Source organism: Rattus norvegicus, chromosome 17 (assembly GCF_036323735.1).
Source record: "Rattus norvegicus strain BN/NHsdMcwi chromosome 17, GRCr8, whole genome shotgun sequence".
Taxonomy (NCBI): Eukaryota; Metazoa; Chordata; class Mammalia; order Rodentia; family Muridae; genus Rattus; species Rattus norvegicus.
The window spans coordinates 5,620,249-5,645,682 of NC_086035.1; the positions used below are offsets into that span (position 1 = coordinate 5,620,249).

A 25,434-nucleotide genomic window follows, 5' to 3' on the forward strand; every position below is an offset into this window, starting at 1 on the left:
CCGTTCTATTTTGAACCCTTGAGATTAAGATTTCCCATGTCTCTCGCAAACACCAAGAAAGCTCCCCAACTTGACCTCTATTCACCCTTCACACACCAGAAATGAGCAATGCTCATCTAAGCAACAAAGGAAAAGCCACACAGAAGAGTCTGCTGAAGATCATGGAGCAAGGCCTGGATTCATCTTCTTAAACCACGTGTAGCAAAGTTACCAGGTGTAGCAAAGTTACCAGGTGTAGCAAAGTTCCCCAGTGTAGCAAAGTTACCAGGTGTAGCAAAGTTACCAGGTGTAGCAAAGTTACCAGGTGTAGCAAAGTTACCACGTGAAGCAAAGTTACCACGTGAAGCAAAGTTACCAGGTGTAGCAAAGTTCCCCAGTGTAGCAAAGTTACCATGTGTAGCAAAGTTACCAGGTGTAGCAAAGTTACCAGGTGTAGCAAAGTTACCAGGTGTAGCAAAGTTACCAGGTGTAGCAAAGTTACCATGTGTAGCAAAGTTACCATGTGTAGCAAAGTTACCAGGTGTAGCAAAGTTACCATGTGTAGCAAAGTTACCATGTGTAGCAAAGTTACCAGGTGTAGCAAAGTTACCAGGTGTAGCAAAGTTACCACGTGAAGCAAAGTTACCACGTGAAGCAAAGTTACCAGGTGTAGCAAAGTTCCCCAGTGTAGCAAAGTTACCATGTGTAGCAAAGTTACCAGGTGTAGCAAAGTTACCAGGTGTAGCAAAGTTACCAGGTGTAGCAAAGTTACCAGGTGTAGCAAAGTTACCAGGTGTAGCAAAGTTGGCAGCAGGAAAGGACCTAGGATAGGAACTGAGAAAGCTCATTTTCCAGCTAAATCATTAGGAGTTGCACCAAGACCAAGGGTACCTCCACCAGCCCTACCCTGTTCTGGAAGGTGGCAAGTGACACAGTCAATAAACAAATGAATATTTCAAGACCATGCTAAACCTTCCTTCTGCTATGGCTTCCGGGTTTCCAGAAATGTTCCCATTCGTTGCATTCAAGCACCAAGACCTCTCAATTTGCAAATCTAACATGCTCAGAGTGTGCCAACCACAAGTAACCAGTGGATTTGAAACACTGTCAGTAGCTCTGCCCTTCTGTGATCAGACTCTTCCAGAACAGCCTGCCAGAAGATCTCCCACTGTGCACATGTGTGCACCTATTCTGCTACTATCACTCAGTGTAGTTCTCTGAGGGAGCTGCCACGGTCATCTGGACCATGACTTATACAAACAAGTTCATATATGTCTAACTCTCACGGTGTCTAGTCATCTCCCAGCATCACATGGAAGTCCCTGGTTAAATCTGTGACCCCTGTGCCCTCAACCAACACACTGTAAACACTCATGGGGGGTTTTTCAATGTGACACAACACTCCAGAAAGCCACCGTGAAGAATGGTTTGCCCTAACAATTACATGCTGGACATATACACACCCTAGAACATGACTGTGTTCCAAGCAGCACCTTAAAGAAGTGAGTTAGGGAAAATGGGACTCATAGGATGGGCTTTGATCCAGTCTGCTGGTATCTGAAGAGGAGATTTAGAAGTGAGATCTTCCATTAAAGTTCAATCATGTAAAAAATAAATAAAAATAAAGATTGTGGAGAACATAGAAAGATGACAGCCACCTGCATTCTCATAAGAGAGCCTGAGAAGCCCCGCCCACTACCACCATGATCTTGGAGGTCTCCAGTACTGTGCAGGGTCCCTTTCCACTAACCAGTGATATCTTCTTATGCCAGCCCAAGCATATAAAGACAGGGGGTGGGGGCTTCCACCAGTCAAGAGGGTCTCCTTGCTGGAGCAGCTACTCACCCGGTAGTAGTCGGTGCTGTATACATCCCGGGACATCCCGAAGTCCCCAATTTTCACCAGCAGGTTCTCTCCTACCAAGCAGTTCCGGGTGGCCAGGTCTCGGTGCACGAAGTGTTGGGATGCCAGGTAGACCATGCCTGCTGCGATTTGCTGAGCGATGTGCAGCATCTGCGACTGCGTCAGCTCGGTGGGCGGGTTACCCTCTGCCATCAGCACTGCATCTGGCCCGTGTGCCCTGTGGGAGAGCACAAGGGGCTGGAACTTCAGCAGGAAGACTAGAGGGACCCTTAGTCTCCGCTCAGCAGCTGGGACTAGAGGACACTACCTGACCTGGGTGAAGAAGAGAACAGGATGCTCCAACACACGCACACTCACACACACACACACACACACACACATACACACACATACACTCACACACACATACACATACACACATACACACACACTCACACACTCACACACACTCACACACATACACACACTCACACATACACACACACTTACACACTCACACACACACTCACACACTCACACACACATGCACACACACACACACACACACACATATACACACACACATACACTTTTATCTCTATAAACACCAAGAAAGCACCTAGAGGCCTCATTTCTACTGAGTGGGCTGGAATGGTGCCCCACAACACATCAACATGCTAACGTTTCAGGAATTCAGAACTCTGCTCTCATCAGACATTGGCCATAGTCTCAAACTCTGAGAAGCAAAGCCCAACTGAGATAAAGAAAAAGCACCCTATGGAGGTTGGCTCTCTTTGAGTCATGATCTTTGGGGCTCCATCCCTGCTCTAAGCACTGATCCACTGGGCTACTTTGCCCCAACGCTGACTGCTCCAAATGTCCCTGGCCAAAATGGGCAGTTTGCCTGATCTATGGCTAAGTGGGGCCTTTAAGTTGTCCTTGACTCTTCCTGAAAGGGAACTACAGACAGTAATAAAAAGTGTGCTGCTGCCTTTAGACAAAGCTGACCACCCAAAGGAAAGTAAGCGGGTGGGTGTCTCCTTTTAGAGCTCGGAAACACTTGCAACAAAGATGGAGAGTTTTTCAATGTGTTTGAAAAGGGGGCGACTTTGTCTATGGGTCCCAGAACCGCATACTGAGTGTTTGAAAGTGAGAAGATAGCCAGAATTAGCCAACAGTTTTAGCCTGGATCCTGCCTTCCAGGAAAGGTTCCAGCCTGATGCACCTTTATCCCCCAAGGCTTCAGAGTACAATGACTCTCCCTTTTACATCTCTAAAATGTGTTGTCACTGAGCCTTCTCCCCTCCCCTACCCCACCCCACCCCCTGCTTTCCCTGGGAGCTAGCACTGGCAGAGGCATGGGGTGTGTCCCAGTCCACCACTATCTAGCACCCTGATCTAGGGAAGTCTTTGAACTTCACTAAGCTGTCATTTCCTCATTAGTCAAAGGCACAGGGATATTAGCCTGGGTGATCCTTTGGTTCCCTCTTTGTCACTGTATATCAAGATTTAACAATTCCCTAGGGAGGAACTTCCTGGCTTCTATGAAACAAGTCTGAACAGTTTTTACCTCTCCTTAAACCCCAGTCCCCAGCTGCCTTTGTGCCACCCGGGAACAGCCTGAGGATGCTTAGAAGACAAGACACAGTGCAGAAGCCAAAGCTCAGGCTGTCAGAATTGAACTTGAATCCAGTCCCAACACCGGAGAGTTATATAACCTCCTGGGTCTGTTTCCTTATTCTATAAACCAGATCCTAGGAGCACTTTCTTAAGAGCATTGGCAGAGGAAGACTTGAAGCTGCTTCTAAGGTGTGGGAGGGGCATTTTATAGAACAAGGGGCAGGACTTTGCCAAAATAGCATCTGTAGCAGAGAGGTCCTGAGAATTGGGGGTAAATAGGAGCTTTCTTTTTCTTGAGGATGCCAAAGTTCTTCCCACCTCACAGAAGATTCCTCACCGAGATCTCAACCTCATGAAAAGAACCTAGAAACATAAACTAAAAGGGAATCCAAAAGACTAAGACAAACTTAGGCATTCAGGGAATGAACAAAATAGGTCATTGTCAGCTACAGCCTGTGCTACCTACAGAAACGGGACTCCTGTGTATAGACTCCTGTGTATAGGAAGCACTGGTTCCAAACCCCTCCTGAGAAGGCTCCTCTGCAAAGCTCCTGTACCAGCTTCAGCCTCCACAAGCAAAAGAAAGCTGGTAGCCCTACACTATGGTTCTTCATAGCCTGAGCAAAGGGAGGCTCTCACACTCTTGAGCAGTCATTTCCCTGCCCACTTCTGAGAAGGCGAGAAGGCTTTTCCCTGGGAGACGCCCCTGTATACCTTTGCTTTCTTGGAGTGAATGTCCCCCGGTGAAGGGGAGGACGGGTGAGCCTCCTGGACAAGCTCTTAAGAGGAGTACGGGGTCCAGGTCTTTCTGCAGCTCTTGAAGACTTAAACCTCATGCTGCTTCTTCCAGGAGGAGCTCCTTAGCAAGTGGCAAGGCCTCCCCAGGGCCCTGGGTTGGGGAGCCAATACAGGCTCACAGCGTCTACAGAGGCGCTAACCCTTGTTGGTCTGGTGGTGTCTGGCATGACTGGCAATTCACCACCATGAGCTGGCTCTGTGGCTCACACCTCTTCCCTGCTGTGTGTTTAAATTTGCAGTGAGTGCTAGCGATCAAACTCAGGCTTGTACGGACAGACGGACAGACGAGGCAAGCATCTTACCCTGAGGCTGCCTCCCATCCTCCTTCTAGGTCTTTAAAGTGAGTTCATCTGTTAAATCTACTGTAAAAACCAATGGGCACGCGGCACTTATATACATTTATGGGATAGAATGTAGCATTTAATGCACGTGTAGAATGTGTAAGGTAAGATTGCAACAAAGTAACTGATATACATTATCACTTTGATATTTCTCTTGCCCTGCATTCATAATATTGTCTCTACAGCTATTTTAAAATACGCCGTTAATTGTTGCCAACCATTGTTATCCAACCCTGGTCACTAAGACTAGTCCATCTCATACCATGGCTCAACCTTAAACCATATCCCCTCTGAGGGTGTTCACAGCCACTTTCTCTGGAAGAGAGGGCCTGAGGAGTCTAGGCTCTAGCACCTACTGTATGACTCCCCTTCTTTAACTGTGCTACAAGACTGGTTACAATACGGATGGGCCTATGTACCATTGATTTTTAATTTTTAAAATATTACTTGGTTTTTATAAATTAATACATCTATATGCTTAGAAATTTTGAAGAAAAATTCTATCTGTTACTACTTAAAAGCTACTCATCTCTCCTTCTCCACAGTAGAAGGAAACTTCGGGGAGATTCTAGAGGGAAAAACTGTGAAGCTCCTGAAACAAAATTTTCCTTCTCTTTGGCTACCCCGCTGATGTAAGACCTGGCTACACTGTGCTCCGTGTATGTGTTCTTACATGAACGAGAAGGTAAGAGACATAAGACATCTGGCTTTATCAGCTCTGCCAAGATGCTTGGAGATCTGTCATGGCGGCCGAAGGCCAGGTCTCCTCCCAGGAAGAGGACAGCCTGTACTTGCAACGCATCGCTGCACCTGAGGTCTGCTCCTTGGCAGCCACCCTGTTCCAGAGTTTAAGAGATTCTGGAATCAAGCTGGCTGAGTTTTTAAGCTCTCCACGCCCTGTGTAGAATGCCAAGGGAGGGCTCAGAAGGCTATGGGGAAGCTGAGGGATGACTGACAGAGTCAGAAACTCAGAGGAGGAGTGGAAACATACAACTCCCATGCATAAACTCATACACATGCATACAAGCACACACATGTTCATATAGTCACACACATAAATGCACACACATGCATATACACTCACACATGCATACACACTCACACATGCATACACACACTCATACACATCATATACATGCATATACACACTCATACACATGCACACACATGCATACATAAACACGCATATATACACACACCCATATACATTCACACTCCCCAGACTTTAATACAAACACTTATGTATACACACTTATTGCACTCAAGCACACATGCATACACATAGGCACATATACTATATCCACACATGGTCACAGACACACATACTCACACTTACATATACATACTCCCACACATGCTAACACACACATACTCACAAACATATACTCCCACACACCTTTGCATTCATACATAGCAAGTATACACTAATATACACTCACACATATGTACTTACACTTACATATTCGTACACACACCCACTCATACCCATAATACACACACACACACACACACACACACACACACACACACTCATTCACAGAGCACACATACACAGACATGCAGATGCACATGACTTCATGCAGATAGTTGCATGTGGGTTTATTTTGGTAAGGTATGTAAGAAGGGCCATTTTTGGATTAAGGAAAAGCCTGAGGAATGATGAAATCATTTCTCATAGGAGCAATAGCCCTCAACCAAGTTGGTGCTTTTTCTTCTTTTTGCTTTACCTCTGACAACATGAAGTATGGAGTCTGCCGTTACCCCTTCCTTTACCCACAATAAAAACTTTGCTAACACAGGTTAGTGGGTTAGGACTGTCTCTTGATACTTTGAAGTTTCCATGTGCTCCTGATCTCCCCTGGCACCCCCTCCCACACACGTCTGTCGGGAAAACAGAGCTCCAGACCAGGCAGGAACTGAACAGTGTGTGTGTGTGTGTGTGTGTGTGTGTGTGTGTGTGTGTGTGTGCATCAAAGACAGAGACCATGAAAATGGTCCAGACAACAGCACCCCACACAGCTAGTTCTGAAAGCGCTGTCCCCGTCAGCCATTTATCCTGTGACTTAGTGATTACTAAGCCCACAGTGTGACTATTACAGCAACACGTGATGCTGTCTGGGGATGACTTGTGTGCGATGCCCTGGGCAGCAGCCCAGGACATGAGAGGAGGTCAGGGGGGGAGACTATATGTGACCATGACACAAAAGACGCCACTCACCGGGATTTGGGATCCCTGAACCAAAGTAAATAGGAAACTGTGGCAGAACTGGTGGGTTGTGGGAAACCAAAGTTACTGATAACTTCCGTTCTAAACTCATTCTTGGCATGTATGTTGTGTTGCCTTCTTGAGTCGGGAAAAGAAGTCCAGGAAGGGAAGGCAGTCAGTGTGCCACCCTCGTACTCTCTTTCTCCCAAGCTTTCATTCCATACACGGAATGTGCAGGCTCATATTTCAAAGAGGCCAACGGACATTTAAAGACAGAGACGCACATAGGAAGAACCGTAAGAGGAGGGTCCTGGGCAAGGTGGGCTGAAGACCCACCTGGGAGCCGCATGGTGCCGAGGGGGAAGGAGAAGCCATGTTCTCGTGTCCACGATGGGAACTGTGTGCCCCACCCTCACGCCTTATGAGTAAGATCCGTTATTTCCTTATCTGCCCGATGCAAATGAAGGCATTATTTGCTTTCTCTCATGTCACATGGTATTTATATGACTCCCTATGTGCTTCTCTCTAGACAGTCACAGGATGGGGACATCCACCAGGGGTTCCCCACCAAGGTGATAAACAGCCCGAAGTCATGTTACCCAGCTCATCTCTTCTTGTGATCCTGTTAATGACTGGGTTGGTCACCAGCAGAATTTTTCTAACAGTTTGCCCGTAGTATACTGTGCCAACCCATGCTAGCTCAGTATAAACAATCGCTCAGAACACTCGACTCACGCGTGCCAGAGCTGAGGACCAGCGTCGTGTGTGTCTGGAGGGAAGCCACCCTGCAGACACACAGTCTGTAGAAAGGAGAAATGTGCTCTACTTTTCCCTCTACCTTTCTGTGTCATGTATGGGTACAGCTATCACCAAGGATTCCTCCATGGGATTCCCTTCACCCTTCATGGGAGCTCCCTATCCTCGCCATGGTTTTCTGAGCAGTTCTTCTGCGCTCTCCTCAAGCCCCGGTTGGCTCCTCCCTTGTACTAAGCCCAGGTTGGCTCCTCCCCCTCATTAAGCCCAGGTTGGCTCCTCCCCCTCACTAAGCCCACGTTGGCTCCTCCCCCACACTGTACCTAAGGAACTTGTTGAGGTCCCCGTGCTTCATGTACTCAAAGACCATGATGAGTGGGTCGCCCTCCACACAGACACCGTAGAACTTGACAATGTGCTCGTGCTGGAGGTTGGTCAGCAGCTCGGCTTCGCGATGAAAGTCCTTGCGAGCATTGTCGCTGGCGTCCTTCAGCGTCTGTCAAAAAGGGGACACCAAAGAGAAGGTCGTTTGGATAAGGAATTCCACCAGTGAGTCCCAAGAATTCTAGAAGGGATGAGCATAAAATGTCATCACATAAAATGTCAGGAAGCATCCTGATTCCTGAGGAAGTACTATTTGTGCTTGTGACCTACGGGTATACACAGGTCCCGAGCTTTCAGAGCAGTCTCTTAACCACATTCTCATCAAGTTACAAGAGAGCTTATCTTGCTGGCTTTACGCTTCTTACCCTTGATCTGGACCTGATGAGCACCACAGTGTCTGTCAGTTTGCGTCTGTCACTTAGTGGTGCCGGTTGAGATTACTATGGTGCTATGCACACTTCTCTACTCAGAGAACCCTTGAAAAAGTTTTCTTTTTTAATTGGTAATCTATGTAGATGTGTTATCATAGAGCAATAAGTGCACACATGTATGCGTTCATGCCTACGTGTGTGTGTGTGTGTGTGTGTGTGTGCGCACACACACACACACACACACACACACACACACACACGTACATGCATGAACCCATGAGACTAGAAGTGCTGGACTCCATTGGAATCAGAGTTACATGTAGTTGTTAGGCACCTGATGTAGCTTGGGAACTGAACCTGCTGGGAACTGAACCCGGGTCCTCGGCAAGAGCCCTGTGCTGCAGTCTTAACCACTGAGCCATCCTCCAGCCCCTGCTCATAGGACTCTTTAAATAATACATTCTGAAGAGATCTCAGAGAAGAGCACAGTGAGGCTTGGTAGTCCCAGCCTCCAGCTGCAGTCAGGATCATATTCGGTCTTTACACAACACCCTGAATGCTTTCTCAGGCCTGATCCCTGCACACTGAGAAATGTCCCCGCCCTTTCAGCTGCAAGATGATGAGTCAGTCACATTGCCAGGATGCGGGTGATCAGAGACACACCTGCAGGGCCTGCATGAGTACGGGTGAGGTGCACAGAGCCTTGTAGGACACTCAGCAGCACGAAAAAGGACTAGATAACCTGGCACTCATGGGGTCCAGGCTCGGGTGAGAAGCATGGAGTCTTTGAGACGTGCCCAATGGAGTCCTAGTCGGCTGCTTGTAGTCAATGCCATAGATGCATACTCTGTTGTCACATATGTTGCGGTAAATATTAAAAAAATAAATAGATCTACCAACCCATGCTAGTGCTAGTTTCGGGGGGCCACATAGCATCTGTGGGGTATTTTCACCTTAATCAGCAAAGTGTCTCAACCTGACTCACCAAGCTCCCAATCTCCATCCCAAGCTGCCGCTGGCTACTCTCTGAGCCCAGTCGTAGCTGCCCTCTTGCTGCAGATTCTGTTCACATTCCCAACATCTGCCCCTTATAGTTATAGGGCTTTATAGCTGTAGGGGGATGCAACCATAGTCACATCCTGTCCTATGGTTATAGCCACAACTCCCATTAGCCTGTTAAAATCAAAACTCAATAAGCTTATAACTTACCAATCAGATTTATACCTTAGATTCTCATTCCACAAACTGTCTGCACAGTGAACTCACAACCTCAGTGAACTCACTGAGATAAGACAATGTCGTATAAATATCCACCCCTTTATGAAATATTCTGTCCCTAAGCCAGGGCTATGGCAGAAACAAAGACTGGCCTTGGTGTGGCGCACACAGTTAGGCAGGTGCTGAAGAGAATGTGTGTTGAGAAGTGCGTGTTACAGCTTGCGGGGCGCTCCAGAAACCCTAGACTTATCTCCCAGAATCACAAGAGGAAAAGCGGCCGCTGACCCTCATCTCGACCCAGGTGATTGCGAACAAACCGGTAGAAATAACATTTATATAATTAACTCTAAATGTCACACCCCGAGTGAAGCAGCTTCCTCATGTCTCTGCCTGTCCAGTCCTTGACATGGCTCCCCCTGAGGCCGACAGTTCCAGGTCCACCACGTGTAATATTCACAGCCACTCAGGTAACAGTGGATCCTGCCTCCCCCACCCCTGCACAAAGTCTACCCTTTCTGCCGGACTGCTTCTCTCGGGGCCTGGTGACCGGCATAGGGAGTTGAACAGAGCTCTACCCCAACCCCGAGGATTTGCAAATGTTACTGTCCACAGTAGAAGGGGATTCTGCAGATGGTTAGAGGAAGGCTCTCCATACGTGGGGATGAGGCAGATTGCTTGGGTGAGCCCCGTGCCTAACAAAGGCCCTCCTCAGATACAAAGACAGGAAGAAACTAGATGGTATAGAAGATGCTAGAAGGAGGGCTTTGAAAATGGAAGAAAGGATCTTGTGAGACTGGAGACAGCTTAGGGGGCTGGAGTTGGGGGAAAATGGAAATTATCTCTGACTTAGAACATCATGAAGGAACCAGTTCTACTGATACCTTCACTGTAGGTGAGTAAGACTAATTTGGATCGTGGAGAGACTGTGTGTGTGTTTCAAGACCATGTGTGACAGCAGGCCTGGGAACTAATACACCTCGCCGACACTGACAGTCCTTCACCTCTGTGAGGAGGGTGGCTGACCCTTTCTGCTCAACAGAAGCCTCATTCCGCTACACGGCCAACCTCCACTGCGCTGAGTGAAACCCTGAGTCCATCAGTCACTGGGTGCAAGGCCCCTCCAGAGCACAGAGTCACATTGAGTGCAATTGCTAATGGCAGAGTCTTTTGTGCTCTCTCAGGCTTGGGGAGCAAGCCCCTCATTTTTGAGGCAAGGGTCCACCTCAGGCTTGGTTTTCAAGTTGTTTTCATTGAAGGGACACCTTTTATACAAGAGAGCACCACTGAGGAAGCTGGCTTCCCCAGGTCTTCTCAAGGAAGCAGCCTCAGAAGGAGGCGGTGCTGTCAGCCACCATGTCTCCTGACTAACGCTCTTCATCAGCACTTAGTGTTCTCCATGGAGTTGTGCCCCGACTTGAGGAGACAGAAATCACAGGTGTTGCTTCCATTAGACCAGACACAGTGGCATCTTAAGGGAAATTGCGAAGTGGCCCTTCACTGCCCCCTCAAGCACCATGGGCTCTGCCTGGAAACGGGAGAAGATTTGGATCACGGAGTGCTCAGAGAGGCCGGAAATCTGATGCTTGTTGCCATGGAAACAGCACACTTCTTCCATGATAGCAACGAAATGAGCACTAGCTGACAACTGATTCTGAAGAAACCGAGCCTGCCACATCCCCTCTGCTTCCCAGGTATAGTCTAGTCGGGTCCAGACTAAACATCTTTGTCTTTCTGTCACATAGGCAGGTGCCATCACGACCTGGCCCTTTCCTTGATCTCAGAGGAAACACACAGGCCCTCACATTCTCTGCCTCTGCCTCACATTTTGGTTTGGGGTATCGTGTCTGTCTACCCACCAGGGTTAAGCAACCAGAGGACCCTGAAATCCAAGGTCTGCACCGGGTAGGGATGGTGGGGTGTGGAACAGAAGGGAAAGGTGAATAGACATCCCATAAGGTGTCATGCTGGCCCACATAACAGTCGAAAGGAAAGACCAAGAGGAACCAGCAGGTGATTAGAACCTGCTTTGAAATTGGCAGAGCTTTCCAATGCACTCTGTCCTGGAGACTCAGCCCCATAGCTCTCCTCCTTTTAGCAATGCTCTGACGGTGCCCAAGTGGAAGAGGTTCTAGGTTAGAACTGAGAGTCCCAGGTTCAAATCCTGGCCATACCCTACTCCTCTAGGAACCCTGTTTTACTCTCCTCTTCTTAGAGGTGCTGGAAGGATGCTCCCCAGGATGGAGGCAGGAGAATGACACTTCTCCTGGGGAGGTCGTCACCCAAATGGCTGAGTGCTAGGATTATCAGGCTGTGTGTGCAGGTGTAGTGCTTGGCGCATGCTCTCCCAGAGGTTTCGTCTTTTGATTCAGAGACTGCTATAATATATGGAGAAGCTTGTGTCCAAAGCCTTGTGCTTATCGTGTGCCTAGAAAAGGGGTTCATCCTTTTACGCCTTTGTCATAGGGCATAGAGAAATCCTGCAGAAAATCTTTCTGAGCAAGCTCTAATTACGTCTTGTTGAATCAAGAATACTAGAGAGAAAGACATAGCCACAGATAGGCACACACATACACCGAGGTGGGGGAAAGGAAGGGGGAAGAAAAAGGGGGAGGGAGGGGGAGAGAGATTCAGAGGAAAAGAGAGAGAAAGGGAGGAAAGAAAGAAAAAGAGGAGAGGAGAGGAGAGGAGAGGAGAGGAGAGGAGAGGAGAGGAGAGGAGAGGAGCAACAAGGTGAAGCAAGAGGACAGAATCTTCTCTGGGAGAGAAACAACCTGAAGATTTTAATAAGCATCCAGTATCTATCTCCATGTCCCCAGTGGGGACTCAGTGCAATGTCAGAAACTGTAGTTCAGTCACATTTTTTGGAACCAAAAGCGATTTTACTATTCATGGACCAAATGCATCCTGCAAACCTGGCACCCTCCCGTGTGCCCATCCATTTTTTGCATGGTGGCCCACCCCCCCCTTTTTTGAAATTATGATCCAATTCTATTTTAAGAGATTTTTGGAAAATATGGTGGTAACGACTTGGGCAAAATCACGGATTTGGCGGTGGAAGGATAGAATTTTTTGTAGGGATAGAATCGGGGCCAGACAGCAATCAGGAGCTAGAAAATTCTGCATCGAACCTGTTTATAAATATCACCTCTGTCTCCGTACCATGTCTGATTGTCATCGTGCTCGATTACAGGAGGCTTGGCTGACCTCAGAGCTCCTGTCAACGGGAGAGCAGGAGTGTGCGGCCCAGCTCACCCATTGGCAGCCCTCGGGCCTTCGGCGTCATTTGATGGACTCCTTGCTCAATCCCCACACATCCCTGTTCCCTTCCTCCCGTCTGCCTTGCACTGCTGTTTCTTCTTTTTCCTGGTGAATGTTTTTCCTTTTGGCCCGCTAAGACAGGGGTCATCTCTGACTCCGGCAGGAGGCCTCATTCAGGGCTGAGGCAAGACTCTGCCTGGTATGTGTACGGAGTCAGAGCTGACATGGTGGAGCAGCAGGCAAACTATTTCAGCACAGAAATGTGAAGCCAGTGGAGTGAAACGCAGGTGAAGGCTAAAGGGGGGAGACGGGAAGAACGAAGTAGAAACTTCAAACCAACGGGAAGCCAGATCAGGATGACCTGTCTGGAAGGGGGTATGGCAGCATGACTCGCCAAACAAAAGGGTGATACGGTTCCAGGTCCAGGTGGCTTAAGGAAAGACGTGATTTAAAACAGACCTTTTAAAAGTGCAGATCACAAATTTTTCTCAGAGCTGAGAGATCGCAGACGCACCATGTCTTCCGTAAAGACAGGTCGTAGAAAAGATTATTGTCTCCTACGACCCCTAACAATGCTTGAAACACAGAGAGAAAGAAGACCAATTCTAAGCACGCGTGGTCCTGGGGATGTTTGGTTAATGTGCCATAGGACCTGCTGTTCACGGAAAACCTTTACTCGCCCCGTATCTTCTAGCCGTGCCTTATCTAACAGAGTAGACGCCAGTTATGCCGCCAGCTACCATTTTTTTTTTTTTTTCGGAGCTGGGGACCGAACCCAGGGCCTTGCGCTTCCTAGGTAAGCGCTCTACCACTGAGCTAAATCCCCAGCCCCCAGCTACCATTTTTAATGTTGTTGTTCCAAGTTGTGATGGGCTTTAGTTGAAAAGCAAACGCAGAATTTTGGAGACTTGACACAAACAAATAGATCACTTATATTTCATCTTAATTTGTTGACATGACATAGTGTGTTGAATGAATAAACTGTACTAATACAATAAGATTAATATTTTAATTTTGCTTTTTCTAGCGTGCCTATCAGGAAGTTTTTTTCTCGTGGCTCAGATGATCCTGCTGGGAACTACGCTATTCTATAAATCCACCTCTGCAGCCTACTGAGAGGGCAAGCTGTGTCTCGGGAACATGGGAAGGCATTTCAAAGGTGTAGAGTTGAGATAAAATTAAGGCAGATGCCTTTCTTATAGGAGTGCCAGAGTCAACAGCCAGCCAAACATTCAAGTCTTAGCCATGATTTAAAAAAAAAAAACAATTAAGAGGTTCTTCTCTGAAAAGAAGGGTTAGGGAAGCTGCCATCAATTGCACACATGGTGGACTCTGGAGAGTGATGGTTTAGTAAACTCAGAGAAAGAAAGAACTCAGTACAAATAAAGTCTTAGCCATGACAGAGTGTAGGGGGTAGGTCCCAGACATTCATAGAACGAAAAGCCAAATAATTATACAGAGGTGTTAGCATTCACTATACAGTGTGCTCTCTGTACCAGAAACTAATAATGCGTATGGGAACTCCACTGTCTGTGGACGGCCTTTGACAGAACTTTAATCATGTGCTAAGTGACACGGGAGTCATGGCCAGGTTGTTGATTGCTGCTATCTTTATTTTCTCAGCGACTCTGCCATTGGGGCTCAGATGTAACAAAGGCAGGCACTGAGTTACATTCTAACACACATGCTTTAAAAGACTCCGTGATCTGGGGAATAAAACTGATGCCTGAATATCACAACAGCTTACATAATAGGGAATATTGACCCATGGAGACAGAAGACAAATTTAGAGACAGTCGTAGGAAAATAAGCCTCAAACGGGAGATGATGAGGCCAGAAGTTGAGCGCAGTGTGGTCAACTCAAAGTGTGTGCAGGCTCTGTGCACACTGGTGCGTTGCCGGGAGTCAGTTCACTAGACATGAAGGAGCTGGTGGCTCAGCATGGATCCTGGCTTGACTGCGAGGTAGTCTATCATGCAGCAGTAAATTGAAAGGGTGCCTGGCTATTTCAATTCATACATCCAAGAGGTACAGAGGCATGAAGTGAATCCTCAAGCTGTGTTTGATGCCAGAGGAGTTCTGGTTGGAGAAACGTAACTGGAGCCCTGGGGTGTATGTGTGTTTGTGTGTGTGTGTGTGTGTGTGTGTGTGTGTGTGTGTGTAGAAGCTGGAATTTGATGCTCTTCAGGCCATGGCCCAAATTTGATTCCCAATTAGGCTGAACTATCCTGGTTTGATTTTAATGCCTCTGAAAACACATGAGTGAATTACCCAGAAAACAGTCACCAAAGTGACCAACAAGACAAAATTATGTCTGCTCAGGGCTAATAATTAAAGTTACTATGAGACATATCTGAGTGGAGCGCTTTAGCAATCCAGTGCATAAAGGGTTCTGACAAGAAAGCCCTGTCCTCTGTCTTATGAGTGTACAGGAGCATGTATGTACACATACACACACACACACACACACACGTGGACACACATGGACACACATGTACACAGATACACATATGTGCACACACAGACACAGACACAGATGTGTGTGTACACATATGCATACATGCATATAAATGTATGCCCCCACAGACACATACACACACACACGTGCATGCACATACATCAAAGAGGAATAGAGAACTATTAAGTAATGTCTGGACAACAAAGACAACAGAACTTTTAGCAAACCATCATTAAAAGCTCTGTGATTTCTGTCCCAGGAGCACAGTGAAGAAACCCCAAAAGGTGCTTTCCACAGCCTGCGAGTCCCATTAAAACACACAAATGGTCTTTTAGGGAACTATTGACAAATGTCCTTAAGTACAACCATTCTTCATAAATTTCCATTTTGTGGAGACAAGGATTTCACACGTCAGTGTAAATGGAAAAAGTAGAAAAGCAGCCCGGAGAGAAGGAAGAGCAGGAGCAGGACCTCTCAGTGTGTCAGGATATGTAGGAGGATGTGCGGGAGGGCGTGATGACCGTAATAAGAAAGAGAGGAAGGAAGCTGTCATCTGTCTTAGAAGCGAGCTTGCTGGGCAGAGAAGTGGAGTCTAGGAACTCTGTGTGTTCTCTCAGCTATGAATCTACTGCTTCAGGACGGGAGAGGAGCAGCCTCCACCTCTCGTTCTTCAATGCCTTGCACATACTTGAGGGCGGCAACCTGAGCTGCTTCTTTTCCTGAAAGTGGTATCTTTGGAACCAGTGGCCACCTTAGATGATGAAACTATAGGTGGATGTTGTGGCATGAAGACTAACGGATTCTCTAGATGACGTGGCTGGGAAAACTGACCCCAAAATTCCTCTTCCCAAGAAATCCTAGAGACAGTGTAAGCAGGTGTTGGTGTGTTTCCACCAGTCACATGTCAGTGATCAAGGAGGCAAGAGAGTACTGGAAGCCAAGAGGGGTCTTGGTGCCTTCTGATGACAAAGCAAAGAAAGAGAGTCACAAGGACTTCCTCGGATCATGAGAAGCTCATGGATCCCAAATGGCCCAGTCAGAGTAAAGAATGACTCTGGCTTCATGTTTGAGGTGCCCGTCTTTTGTATTTGCCCAACAGATCTCGTTTTAAGACCATACTACAGCACCTCTGACGTTTCCCCAGGCGACCCACGTTTTTCTCCTCTTCAGTCCGTGTGCGTTGTAGGGCTGACTACGTCGTCCGTTTCCACAGATGAATGTGTGGCTCGTGTCCGGGTAACCAGAATATTTCATTATGACATAACTCAAGACAAGCCAATGGAAAGATCCACCTTTCCTACCGCCTGAGGTGAACCTGTCTGAAGATGAAGTCGGTGTGACGAAGAGCCAGCCAGGAGATGAGACGGAGAGCAGAAGGAGGCACTGGCTGGCTTTCGGAAGCCACTGGTGCCTGAAGCAAGGTTAATAGTGGCAAGGCTTTCTAGCAGTGTGGCATTCTCTTAGAGCACTGTCCCTGTTCCTTCTGGTTAGGTCATTCTGACTTGGGTTTCCAAGGATCTCTGTGTTCTTTCTTGGCAGGTCAATTATGAGGTCTGAGGTTTGCTTGCCTTTCCCTGAAGTCAAAACTCTCCTGGGAATCCAGTTTCCTACCCCTGCTTATTCCCTGACATTAAACTTTTATTTGTATAGATAAGAAAATGCTTCCTTTCCTCGCATACAAAATTCACTCCTTTGTACTTTTTTTTAAAGAAGTGTTGTCTCGTATTAAGTTTCCTCAGGCTGGCTTGCCGGAGCACACATGGAACTTAACCATGGCCACGATGAACACAGGATGGGCTCAAGTCCCAGCCCTGACATTAAGTGACGTCCACGCAAGCTGTTTGACCTTGGGTGGACCGCCATCAGTCTCTGGATCTCTGGGTTTTTCTTTGTTAGTTTGCTTTTTCCTTTCAGGTGCTGGATCCCCAGGCAGTGGAGTTACAAACAATTGTGAGTCACCACGTAGCTGCTGGAGATGGAGCACAGGTCCTCCGCAACAGCAGCCAGGGCTCTGAACCGCTGAGCCTCCTCAAGCCCTCTGGATTTCTGTTTGTTTCTTAAATGTTAGCCAAAGAGCATTCGCAACGGCAGTCTGTACCTACATCGTAGCCACTCATGCAGACTTCCCGTTCCCTTTTGAGACAGGGTCTCATGTCGACCACTTGCTTTCCAAGTCACTGCATAGCTGAAGGGGGACTGATCTGGGCCCTTCTACTGCCTGCATCTGCCAAGAGCTAGGATTGCTAAGTGCATGCCACCAGACATAGCTTATTCAACCATTTCCAAAATGGTTTCTCATGACGTTAGGTTCTTAATATTATACGTCACCTTTACAGTTTCCTTCAGCTGTGGCCAGCAGTGTTTCATGCAGACACTTTGTTGTCTAGAGGTAAATGCTGGTGACGGTCAACTCTAGCGCATCAGAATTCTTCTATTCCCATGGTCTGCTCCCTTCCAGTCCCATACTATCATCTCCTCATTCATTCAATAAGCATTTTCTTTTGGGCATCATACTGCTTATTAGGCAACGTACTCAAAGTCATGGCTCCCCCATGGACACTATGCAATGTCACTCACTGAGTAAACACACTCATACGTAATTTTAAATCCTTGACAATGCTGTAAAGGCCAACTCAAGATGCCTTGGGCAGCATGCAGCACGGAGGTCTGGTTGGGGGACAAGAAAGGACCAGCCTTCCAAAGGGACAACTTGAGCTGAGACACTGTGAGCTGCAGTTGCCTGCCCTGGGGGGTTCGGTAAGGACTGGGCACTGTGGCCGATGCTGCGCTGGGCCTGGGTGAAAGCAGTTTGTAAGTTAGCGCTTCCTAACTCTCGGTGGGGGGAAATGCCATTACTTCCTCTGTGGGAAGGAAGGGATTGAAATACTCTGAAAGTATAAAATTCAAGTCCGCCCTCAGCACCGTGTCTGCTGAACCCACCCAGCAGCCAAGACTCCTCTACCTGTGCCTGTCTCCAGCTCTTTTAACCGAATACCTTGAGAGACTCGCTTGGCTTCCCCCGGGGTCTTAGATTTCTCGTCCATAAAACACGAGGCTAGGGTTTTATGTGTATGAATTTAAAAGTCTCCCTCAGATTCAGCACTCCTTGATTCTAGAAATAAACCGGAGTTAGCCAGGGAGGGGCACAGATCCTACAGAGCAGACTTGCAGCTTTAATTGAAACCCCCTCCCACCAAAAAAATCATCTTGCATTCCTAGTACCAAAAAAAGGTTGTAGGAAGGGTAGTTATTGAAATGCATGTTGGGTGGAGCCAAAAATAGCTGATGCATCCATGGTTAATGCAGGGAGACTGTGATGGAGCGTTTCCTTGGCAACTGAGTAACCCAAAGGTAAGGTAAGTGGATCTGATCAAAGACTGGTTTCTTCACTTCTCTCCTATGTATGTATGTATGTATGTATGTATGTATGTATGTATGTATGTATGTTTATTACTATTACTATTATTATTATTATTATCATTATTATTTGTAAAGAGGAAAATGGTTCACAAATCCAAATAACACAGAAGAAAGCAATCCAGCTGGATCCAAACAAGCAGATGCTCTAGCAGGAGAGGGAGGTGCTGTCCGCATGCGTGCCCTTGAAGGCCCGGCCCGCACGTGGCCCGGAACACTGGGTCCTTCAGGCTCCTCAAGTGTTCGGGAGCATCAACACCAGAATTCACCTGAGTCTGACATCTGTCAATCTGCACAGACAGCTTTCGATTGCAAACCAAACTCAGCCCTTTCCAGAGAGAGGAAAAGCACAAAGGCTGCAGTTTCTTAGCATGCATACATAGTCAATGCTGCAGGGGTTGCTAGGCAACAGCAGAAAGGCTGTCAAGCATCCCTGGGTGCATCCAATGGAATAGGAGTAACCCAAGCTACTCCAGCTATGTGAGAGGCTGCGCGGTCCTGGAAGATGTGTTCAGTTTGACACTGCTTTAAAAAAAAAAGAAACAAAACACAAAACACAAATCATTTTGTTACGGTCAGAGAGGAATGATGGACATTTTCCTCTGAGATTAATTTAGTTCTGAATAATTTTCAGTTGGACCAAAGCCCTGGACATGAGTACACCTAGGTTGCTGAGAGCTCTGTGCAAGGTCTGCAAATTATTCCGACCTGATTCACCCCGGAGCTCAGGAGGATACAACCTCTGCATTCCAGAGAGCTGACTGGTCCCCTGACAGAAGCTTGAGTTACAGTAGGGTAAGCTTCTGCTGTAACAAACACTCTTACTCAAGGTCACTGCTATGAAGCTCCTCAGGGCTGTGGTCACGAAGCAAGAGCAGTATTTTAATCTACAGTTCCTTTGTTCTTCTTCTCTGAGATGGCGATCTCATTTTGACTCCAAGAAGACTGGCAAAGAGAGGTCAGGATCTGACAAAGGGTCAGGTACCCCTTCCCCGCCACGCCTCACCCACGACACTGTTTAACGAGCAAACATTTATCCCAGATCATTAATTTGTAGAAACGTTCTTGGTAAAACCTGAAGGTAACATGAGAGAACGGGTGCTAGGTGATTCAAAGAATGTGAGCTCGAGTTGGAACTTTGGAGGAGGGACTGATGGGCATCATTAATGAGGTATAGGCAGAAAGCCGGGTGTGCTAGGGACAGAAATGCAAGATGGTATATGGTCATATGGTCTTCTAAAGCCAGTCAAGGTGGGGCAGGGGCAGGTGAGGCCCTACAGAAGCATCATTACCATCTGTTCATCCCTAGTTGTTAGTAGACTGGGCCACTTTGGTATTGTGTTTCCTCAAAGGGATGTGAATGTGCAATTTCAAATGTCCCAGATTTGACTACACAGTGCCTTTCGTTAAGGGCATTGCCCAGGGCAGGGATGAGAGGCTACAGTTACAGAGAACTGTCCTGGATGATGGCCACATGCCTGGCCAGGGTCTCTCAGCTATTCCCATGTTGTACCTCGAATCCCCTGATCATCCAGTATTCTCACATATGTACCCCACTGTAAAGTGAACTCAGTCTGAGGCCTTGACTAGGCTTCCTGAGTGGCCTCCAAATAGAGTTTAAAACATGGACCAAACTTGGACACACGTCTCCAATTTTTCTGGTTTGACAGAGATGACCTGGGTATGTCTTCCAGCCTGAACACGTGTTCATCTATAAGACTGCAGAGATAACACCACCTTTGTTCTCACTTATCCCTGAAGGTAAAGGAGATTAAAGACAAAAAAAAAAAAAAAAAAAAGCAGAAACTAGAGATAAGACACTGCTGCATGCCCTGAATATGGGATGCTAAAAAATTAGGGGAACTCTGTCAAGAGATGGAAGGAAGGAGGCAGGAAGAAGAAGGGAATTAATCACCTCCAGCCACCACTGGTCAGTCCTTTTTGGGGCAGCTTCTAAACCACCCTCACGGCCCTTTCGAGTAGCTCTCTCCTCACCCTCTCCTTTCTCAAGCCCCCATCCACTTTCCTCTGTTGCAGAGATGATGTGCATTTGTCGGACGGACAATTCCTAGAACCATCGATTCTTTACTCATCGAAAGCTGTAGCTCTTAAGGGAGTTTATAAGCATCACGGCATTCTGGATAGGGCTTGTTAAAAATGTTCAGATCACGAGGAAAGAAAATGCACCATGTTTCTAGCTGGAATAACTTTATCGAAACTGTCTGGTTTTTTAAAAAATGGATGACTTTGAGAATAATTTTATTCTTTAGCCATCTCTCCATGGGTGTATAATAAAGCTTCGTATTATAGTGGGGTATGCACCTGATTTCTTTTTTTTTTTTTTTTTTGGTTCTTTTTTTCGGAGCTGGGGACCGAACCCAGGGCCTTGTGCTTCCTAGGCAAGCGCTCTACCACTGAGCTAAATCCCCAACCCATGCACCTGATTTCTTAAGGGAATAAAATGTCGTCTAGGTTGTAATGACAAATAAATATGATTCATGCAAATGGTCCCCGCTTGGCAGAAACACAATTCAACAACAACAATAACCCAGCCATCTTTCATTAACCTAAGAGGCTAAGTTTTATTACATTAGCCACATCCACATTCATTTGACGCTTAACTCATTTTACAATCGTATGACCTTTCAAATGTTTGGTATCCACGAATCAAAAATACTTTGGCGAGTTTTCAAAAAGAAATTTTATAATGCGTGTTTCAAAGATCTGCCCGAGTCTACTGAGGCATTTTTATTGAGCTCTACGAAGCTCAACGGAAGGTATCCTTTTCAATGTTATCGCTTACCTTATTGAAACATGGGGTTTTTAAGTGTGTGGGAGCATAATGGTGATGAAGGATTTTCAGATTTATTTTGCAGAAACCCTATATTATTTATGGTGGTGAAATCTATAGGAGATGCCACCCGACTCTTGGTGAAGCCATGTCTAAGCTGTTAAAAGAGAAACCATCCTGTACCTTCAGACAGTTGGAAGGGACACGTGTGGCTGGTCTGTAGGAAAGATCAGTGCAATAGGGTCAACAATCCTTCCTTCTAGAATCTAGAAAATGCGAGAGTCCCATGTGGGAGAGTCGCCAGCTTCCGGAGTCTGGAGAGAGAGGCTTGCACTGTAGCTTGCCTGACTGAATTCTCTATGATCCCATTGACCTGGATCTAGAATTTTCTAAGTATAGCTTTGAAAGGTAGCCTGGAGCTAATTGTGGCCTACAAATTGAAGGGCCCCCACCGCGCCTCCCACCAGAAGCACTTCTGATGGACAGTTGGATGTGCCCCCAGTGCCCTTCTGCCTGCTCATTTAAGCCGAAGAATCGAAACACACGTGTCCCTTGGCAGACATAATGTGCTCCCGGACCGGTTTCTAAAATAAAACAAAATCAAACCCCCCCACATTTAGCGGACCACAAACAAGGAGATATTCTGGAATGTTCTCTTACCTTCACGGCCACCAGGATCTTATCCTGCTCGGGGCAGAGGTTATAGCACTCCGCTAGGAAAACTTTCCCAAAGGCTCCTTCTCCAAGCTCCCTCTTCAGAACGATGTTGTGTCTCTTGATGTGCTGAACAACTGTAAAACAGAGATACCCGTCACTCAACAGCATCCACAGGATTGTCCACCGGTGTGGCGGGCCACTTCCCTCCCTTCTGCTGCTTTGCACTGCTCTGTGGAAGAACAGCAGCATCTGCACCTGTGGTGGACATCGCGGGACCACAGCTCCTCTGTAGACGCAACTTTTCATAAGATCTGAGTGGCCATCAAAGTTGTGATTGGATGGGAATTATCCTCCCTGATAATCCGTGGGATTCTGGTCTCCGAGAACCTCTGAGCAACACTGGTCATGGGTATAAGGATGCCTATTAGCATCCCGTGGGCTAGGAGCACACTGTGTAGCGGAGGAGGAGACTGTGCTCTATGGGAGAATGCTCTGTTAAGTCAAGGAGAATCCACCATTGACTTAGACCCGAGATTTAGCCCCTTGGCTGTCACTTACTGGTTGGAAACCAGTTGCCACTTGATTCTCTTTATATGCCAGTAAGTTTCCAGGAAGCATCTAACTTTTTTATTTTTACGTCTGATTAACACCTTAAATGTTTTTTCCAAGTAGGAGGGAAAGCTGGCAGAAGGGTAGTCAATACCACAACTAGTTTCATTGTCTTCCAAACTACAGCTGAGAAGAGTTTTCCCCTGTTGAAACCGAGAGAAGGAAGGAGATCGATCTTTCCCTCAGGGAATGGGCTTCTGGCATTTGTTGACTTCGTTGTGATTTGGGGCATCTGAAAATATCCTTTGCCAATATGTTACCTCCAGATACAGTAAATGTCTCTTTTATACATTGGGCCACAAGGATTTTGTGAATATATTCCTGACCAGGCCTCAGTATATTCTGCATACTGAACTGGTGCTGTATGAATATCAGTGGAAGATCTTGTTTCCCAAGTCTGATGACTGCTCAGTTAACTGTCGAAAACCTACTAAGTACAGAAGCCACAGAGCAGCCCTGTTCTCTGGAAATCAATGAATGAAAATCCAGGAATGGGGGAAAAGAAACAACAACAACAACAACAACAACAACAACAACAGAACAAAACAAAACAAAACAAAACGCAATCTGAAGTTCCCACTCTATTGAACTAGTAAGAAAGTCTTACATTTTCTTCCGGGGAAAGCATCAGGGATTGTCCTAACGTGCTCTGCTTTCTGTCTCTCTTAGACAAGCCAGGAAGTTCTGCCCATCAAGCCTGTCAGCCCAACAGAGCCTCTCTTCCAGCCATAGCTCAATCCTTTAAATTCCTGTGTGACTCTTGGATCAGTGTCTGCAACTCCACAAAACCCCACAAGCACTCAGGCTTTGTAGCCTTCTCAGGTGAAGGCCATACCCAGCCCTGGCTTCTCCCAGCAGGTTGACACCCTCACTCGGCTTCATGGTTCTCCAGGTACACCCACAGCTACTCTAAACTTTCTCTGAGATCCACCAGCCTGCATCCTCTCTGCCCAGTCCTTACTGACATCTTGGATTCTATGATCACCCAACAGAACACCTGGCCCCCAGGATCTCTCTTGGGTCTCCTGAAAACTCCCATCTCAGAGCTCCATCAATGGAGAGATCCAGGAACTTGCCCAAACCCCACACATACCCCAGGCTGTTGTGTGTCTGCCCCCAGAGTCCACAGGCATAGAGGAGAGACTTGGCTTGGTTGTTGGTAAGGCTCTAGGCTGAATGTTCCTGGGACAGAGAGAGCCTCTCAGGGAGGAAAGTGCTTCACCTGGGTTTCATTTTCCTTTCAGCTCATTCTCTTACATGGGACAATAACCAATTGCTTCATTTCCCTTAAAATTTCCCAAGTTGGGTGAGCTCAGGGACTCCAGGATGAGTAAGTGCCCATCCTGTAAGCAGGAGAAAGCCTCGCCCCCTCCCTTCCTCTGAAATCAGTTACCCTCAGCGTTTCACTTTGGAGCCTTGGGTAAAATCACTGCAAAGTCAACATTAAGAGAGGGTTGGCGAGATGCCCCCAGAGGCTAAGGACAAGTTGAAGTGGACGCCTGCAACCACGTGATGGAAGGAAAGAACTGACTCCTTAATGTTGTCCTCTGACCTACACACACACACACACACACACACACACACACACATGCACGCACGCACAAGTAAATTCATAAATAAATGTAAAAATAAAAATGATTAATATTCTCAGTTCCCCCATAAATTGCTTTCTCTCTTTGAAGGAGAACTCAAGTCAATAGTTGGCTTTTCGAAGTTCCATGGAAAAAAGTTTCTTTGAAATGTATCCAGTTTCTATGCCCCCACTCCCTGGTCCCCAAGGAGATATCACTGATGGAATTTTCCAGACTGGAAATTCGGTGTCCTTGGTCATTTGCCTCATGGGCAGTAGAAAGGAGCCGATTTTTGGTATTATATTGCAGTCATATTACCGTCGACGAGAATAATGCATCAGGCCACAAAGTGGTTGCCCCAGTTTAGCTTGCCGCCTTCCTCAGAACGCTAAAACTCAATTCTGGCTATAGATTCTCCCGAGAAGTAAAAATATTATGCACTACGAAGGCAATAAAGTATCAATCCATGTCTGTATCCATTATTACTGAATCTAAAACTAATAAAGATATAAATAACTATAGCCCTGTCCACTTAAGGTCTCAAGCAGGAAATGCATCTTTCCCATTTCCAGGATAATGACATTTTGTAGAAACCTTGGCCCCATGGACACAGCCTGCACAGAACGTGGGTCTTAAAATGAACACCATTGAGTGCCTTACTTATGCCTGAACTAAGTAACCTGACGTTTCTCTCTGTCTCTCTGTCTCTCTCTGTATCTCTCTGTCTCTCTGTATCTCTCTGTCTCTCTGTCTCTCTCTGTTTCTGTCTCTCTGTCTCTCTGTCTCTCTGTTTCTCTCTGCCTCTGTCTGTCTCTGTATCTCTGTCTCTGTCTCTCTGTCTCTCTGTATCTCTGTCTCTCTGTCTCTCTCTGTTTCTGTCTCTCTGTATCTCTGTCTCTCTGTATCTCTCTGTCTCTGTCTCTGTATCTCTGTCTCTGTCTCTCTGTCTCTCTGTATCTCTCTGTCTCTGTCTGTCTCTCTCTGTCTGTCTGTCTCTGTATCTCTGTCTCTGTCTGTCTCTGTCTCTCTGTCTGTCTGTCTCTGTCTCTGTCTGTCTCTGTCTCTGTCTCTGTCTCTGTCTCTGTCTCTCTCTCTCTCTCGTATTTATAGGTCTCAGGAAAAAGATGCCAAACAGGAGTGGGGCTTGCATTACGGACACGC

General features: G+C 46.9%; 1 protein-coding gene and 1 long non-coding RNA gene across 10 annotated transcripts in view; one reads left to right on the forward strand and one right to left on the reverse strand.

Moving 5' to 3' along the window:
• The window catches only part of Ntrk2 (neurotrophic receptor tyrosine kinase 2), a 315,342-nt gene that overhangs the window by 59,691 nt on the left and 230,217 nt on the right, over positions 1 to 25,434 (reverse strand). For all 8 annotated transcript variants that reach the window (XM_063276070.1, XM_017600456.3, XM_063276069.1 and 5 more), the window contains 3 exons: positions 22,097 to 22,227; positions 7,863 to 8,035; positions 1,825 to 2,059 (listed from right to left, as the gene is read on the reverse strand). In XM_063276070.1, the coding sequence (XP_063132140.1) occupies positions 1,825 to 2,059; positions 7,863 to 8,035; positions 22,097 to 22,227 (539 nt within the window). The remainder of the gene's footprint in view (positions 1 to 1,824; positions 2,060 to 7,862; positions 8,036 to 22,096; positions 22,228 to 25,434) is intronic.
• On the forward strand, positions 11,105 to 16,887 carry LOC120097774 (uncharacterized). Of its 2 annotated transcripts, XR_005495491.2 has the most exons (4): positions 11,105 to 11,203; positions 13,798 to 13,929; positions 16,328 to 16,649; positions 16,768 to 16,887. It is a non-coding gene; the product is annotated as an uncharacterized LOC120097774 (long non-coding RNA). The 2 variants fall into 2 exon arrangements; XR_010059031.1 differs by having other exon boundaries at positions 13,798 to 16,649.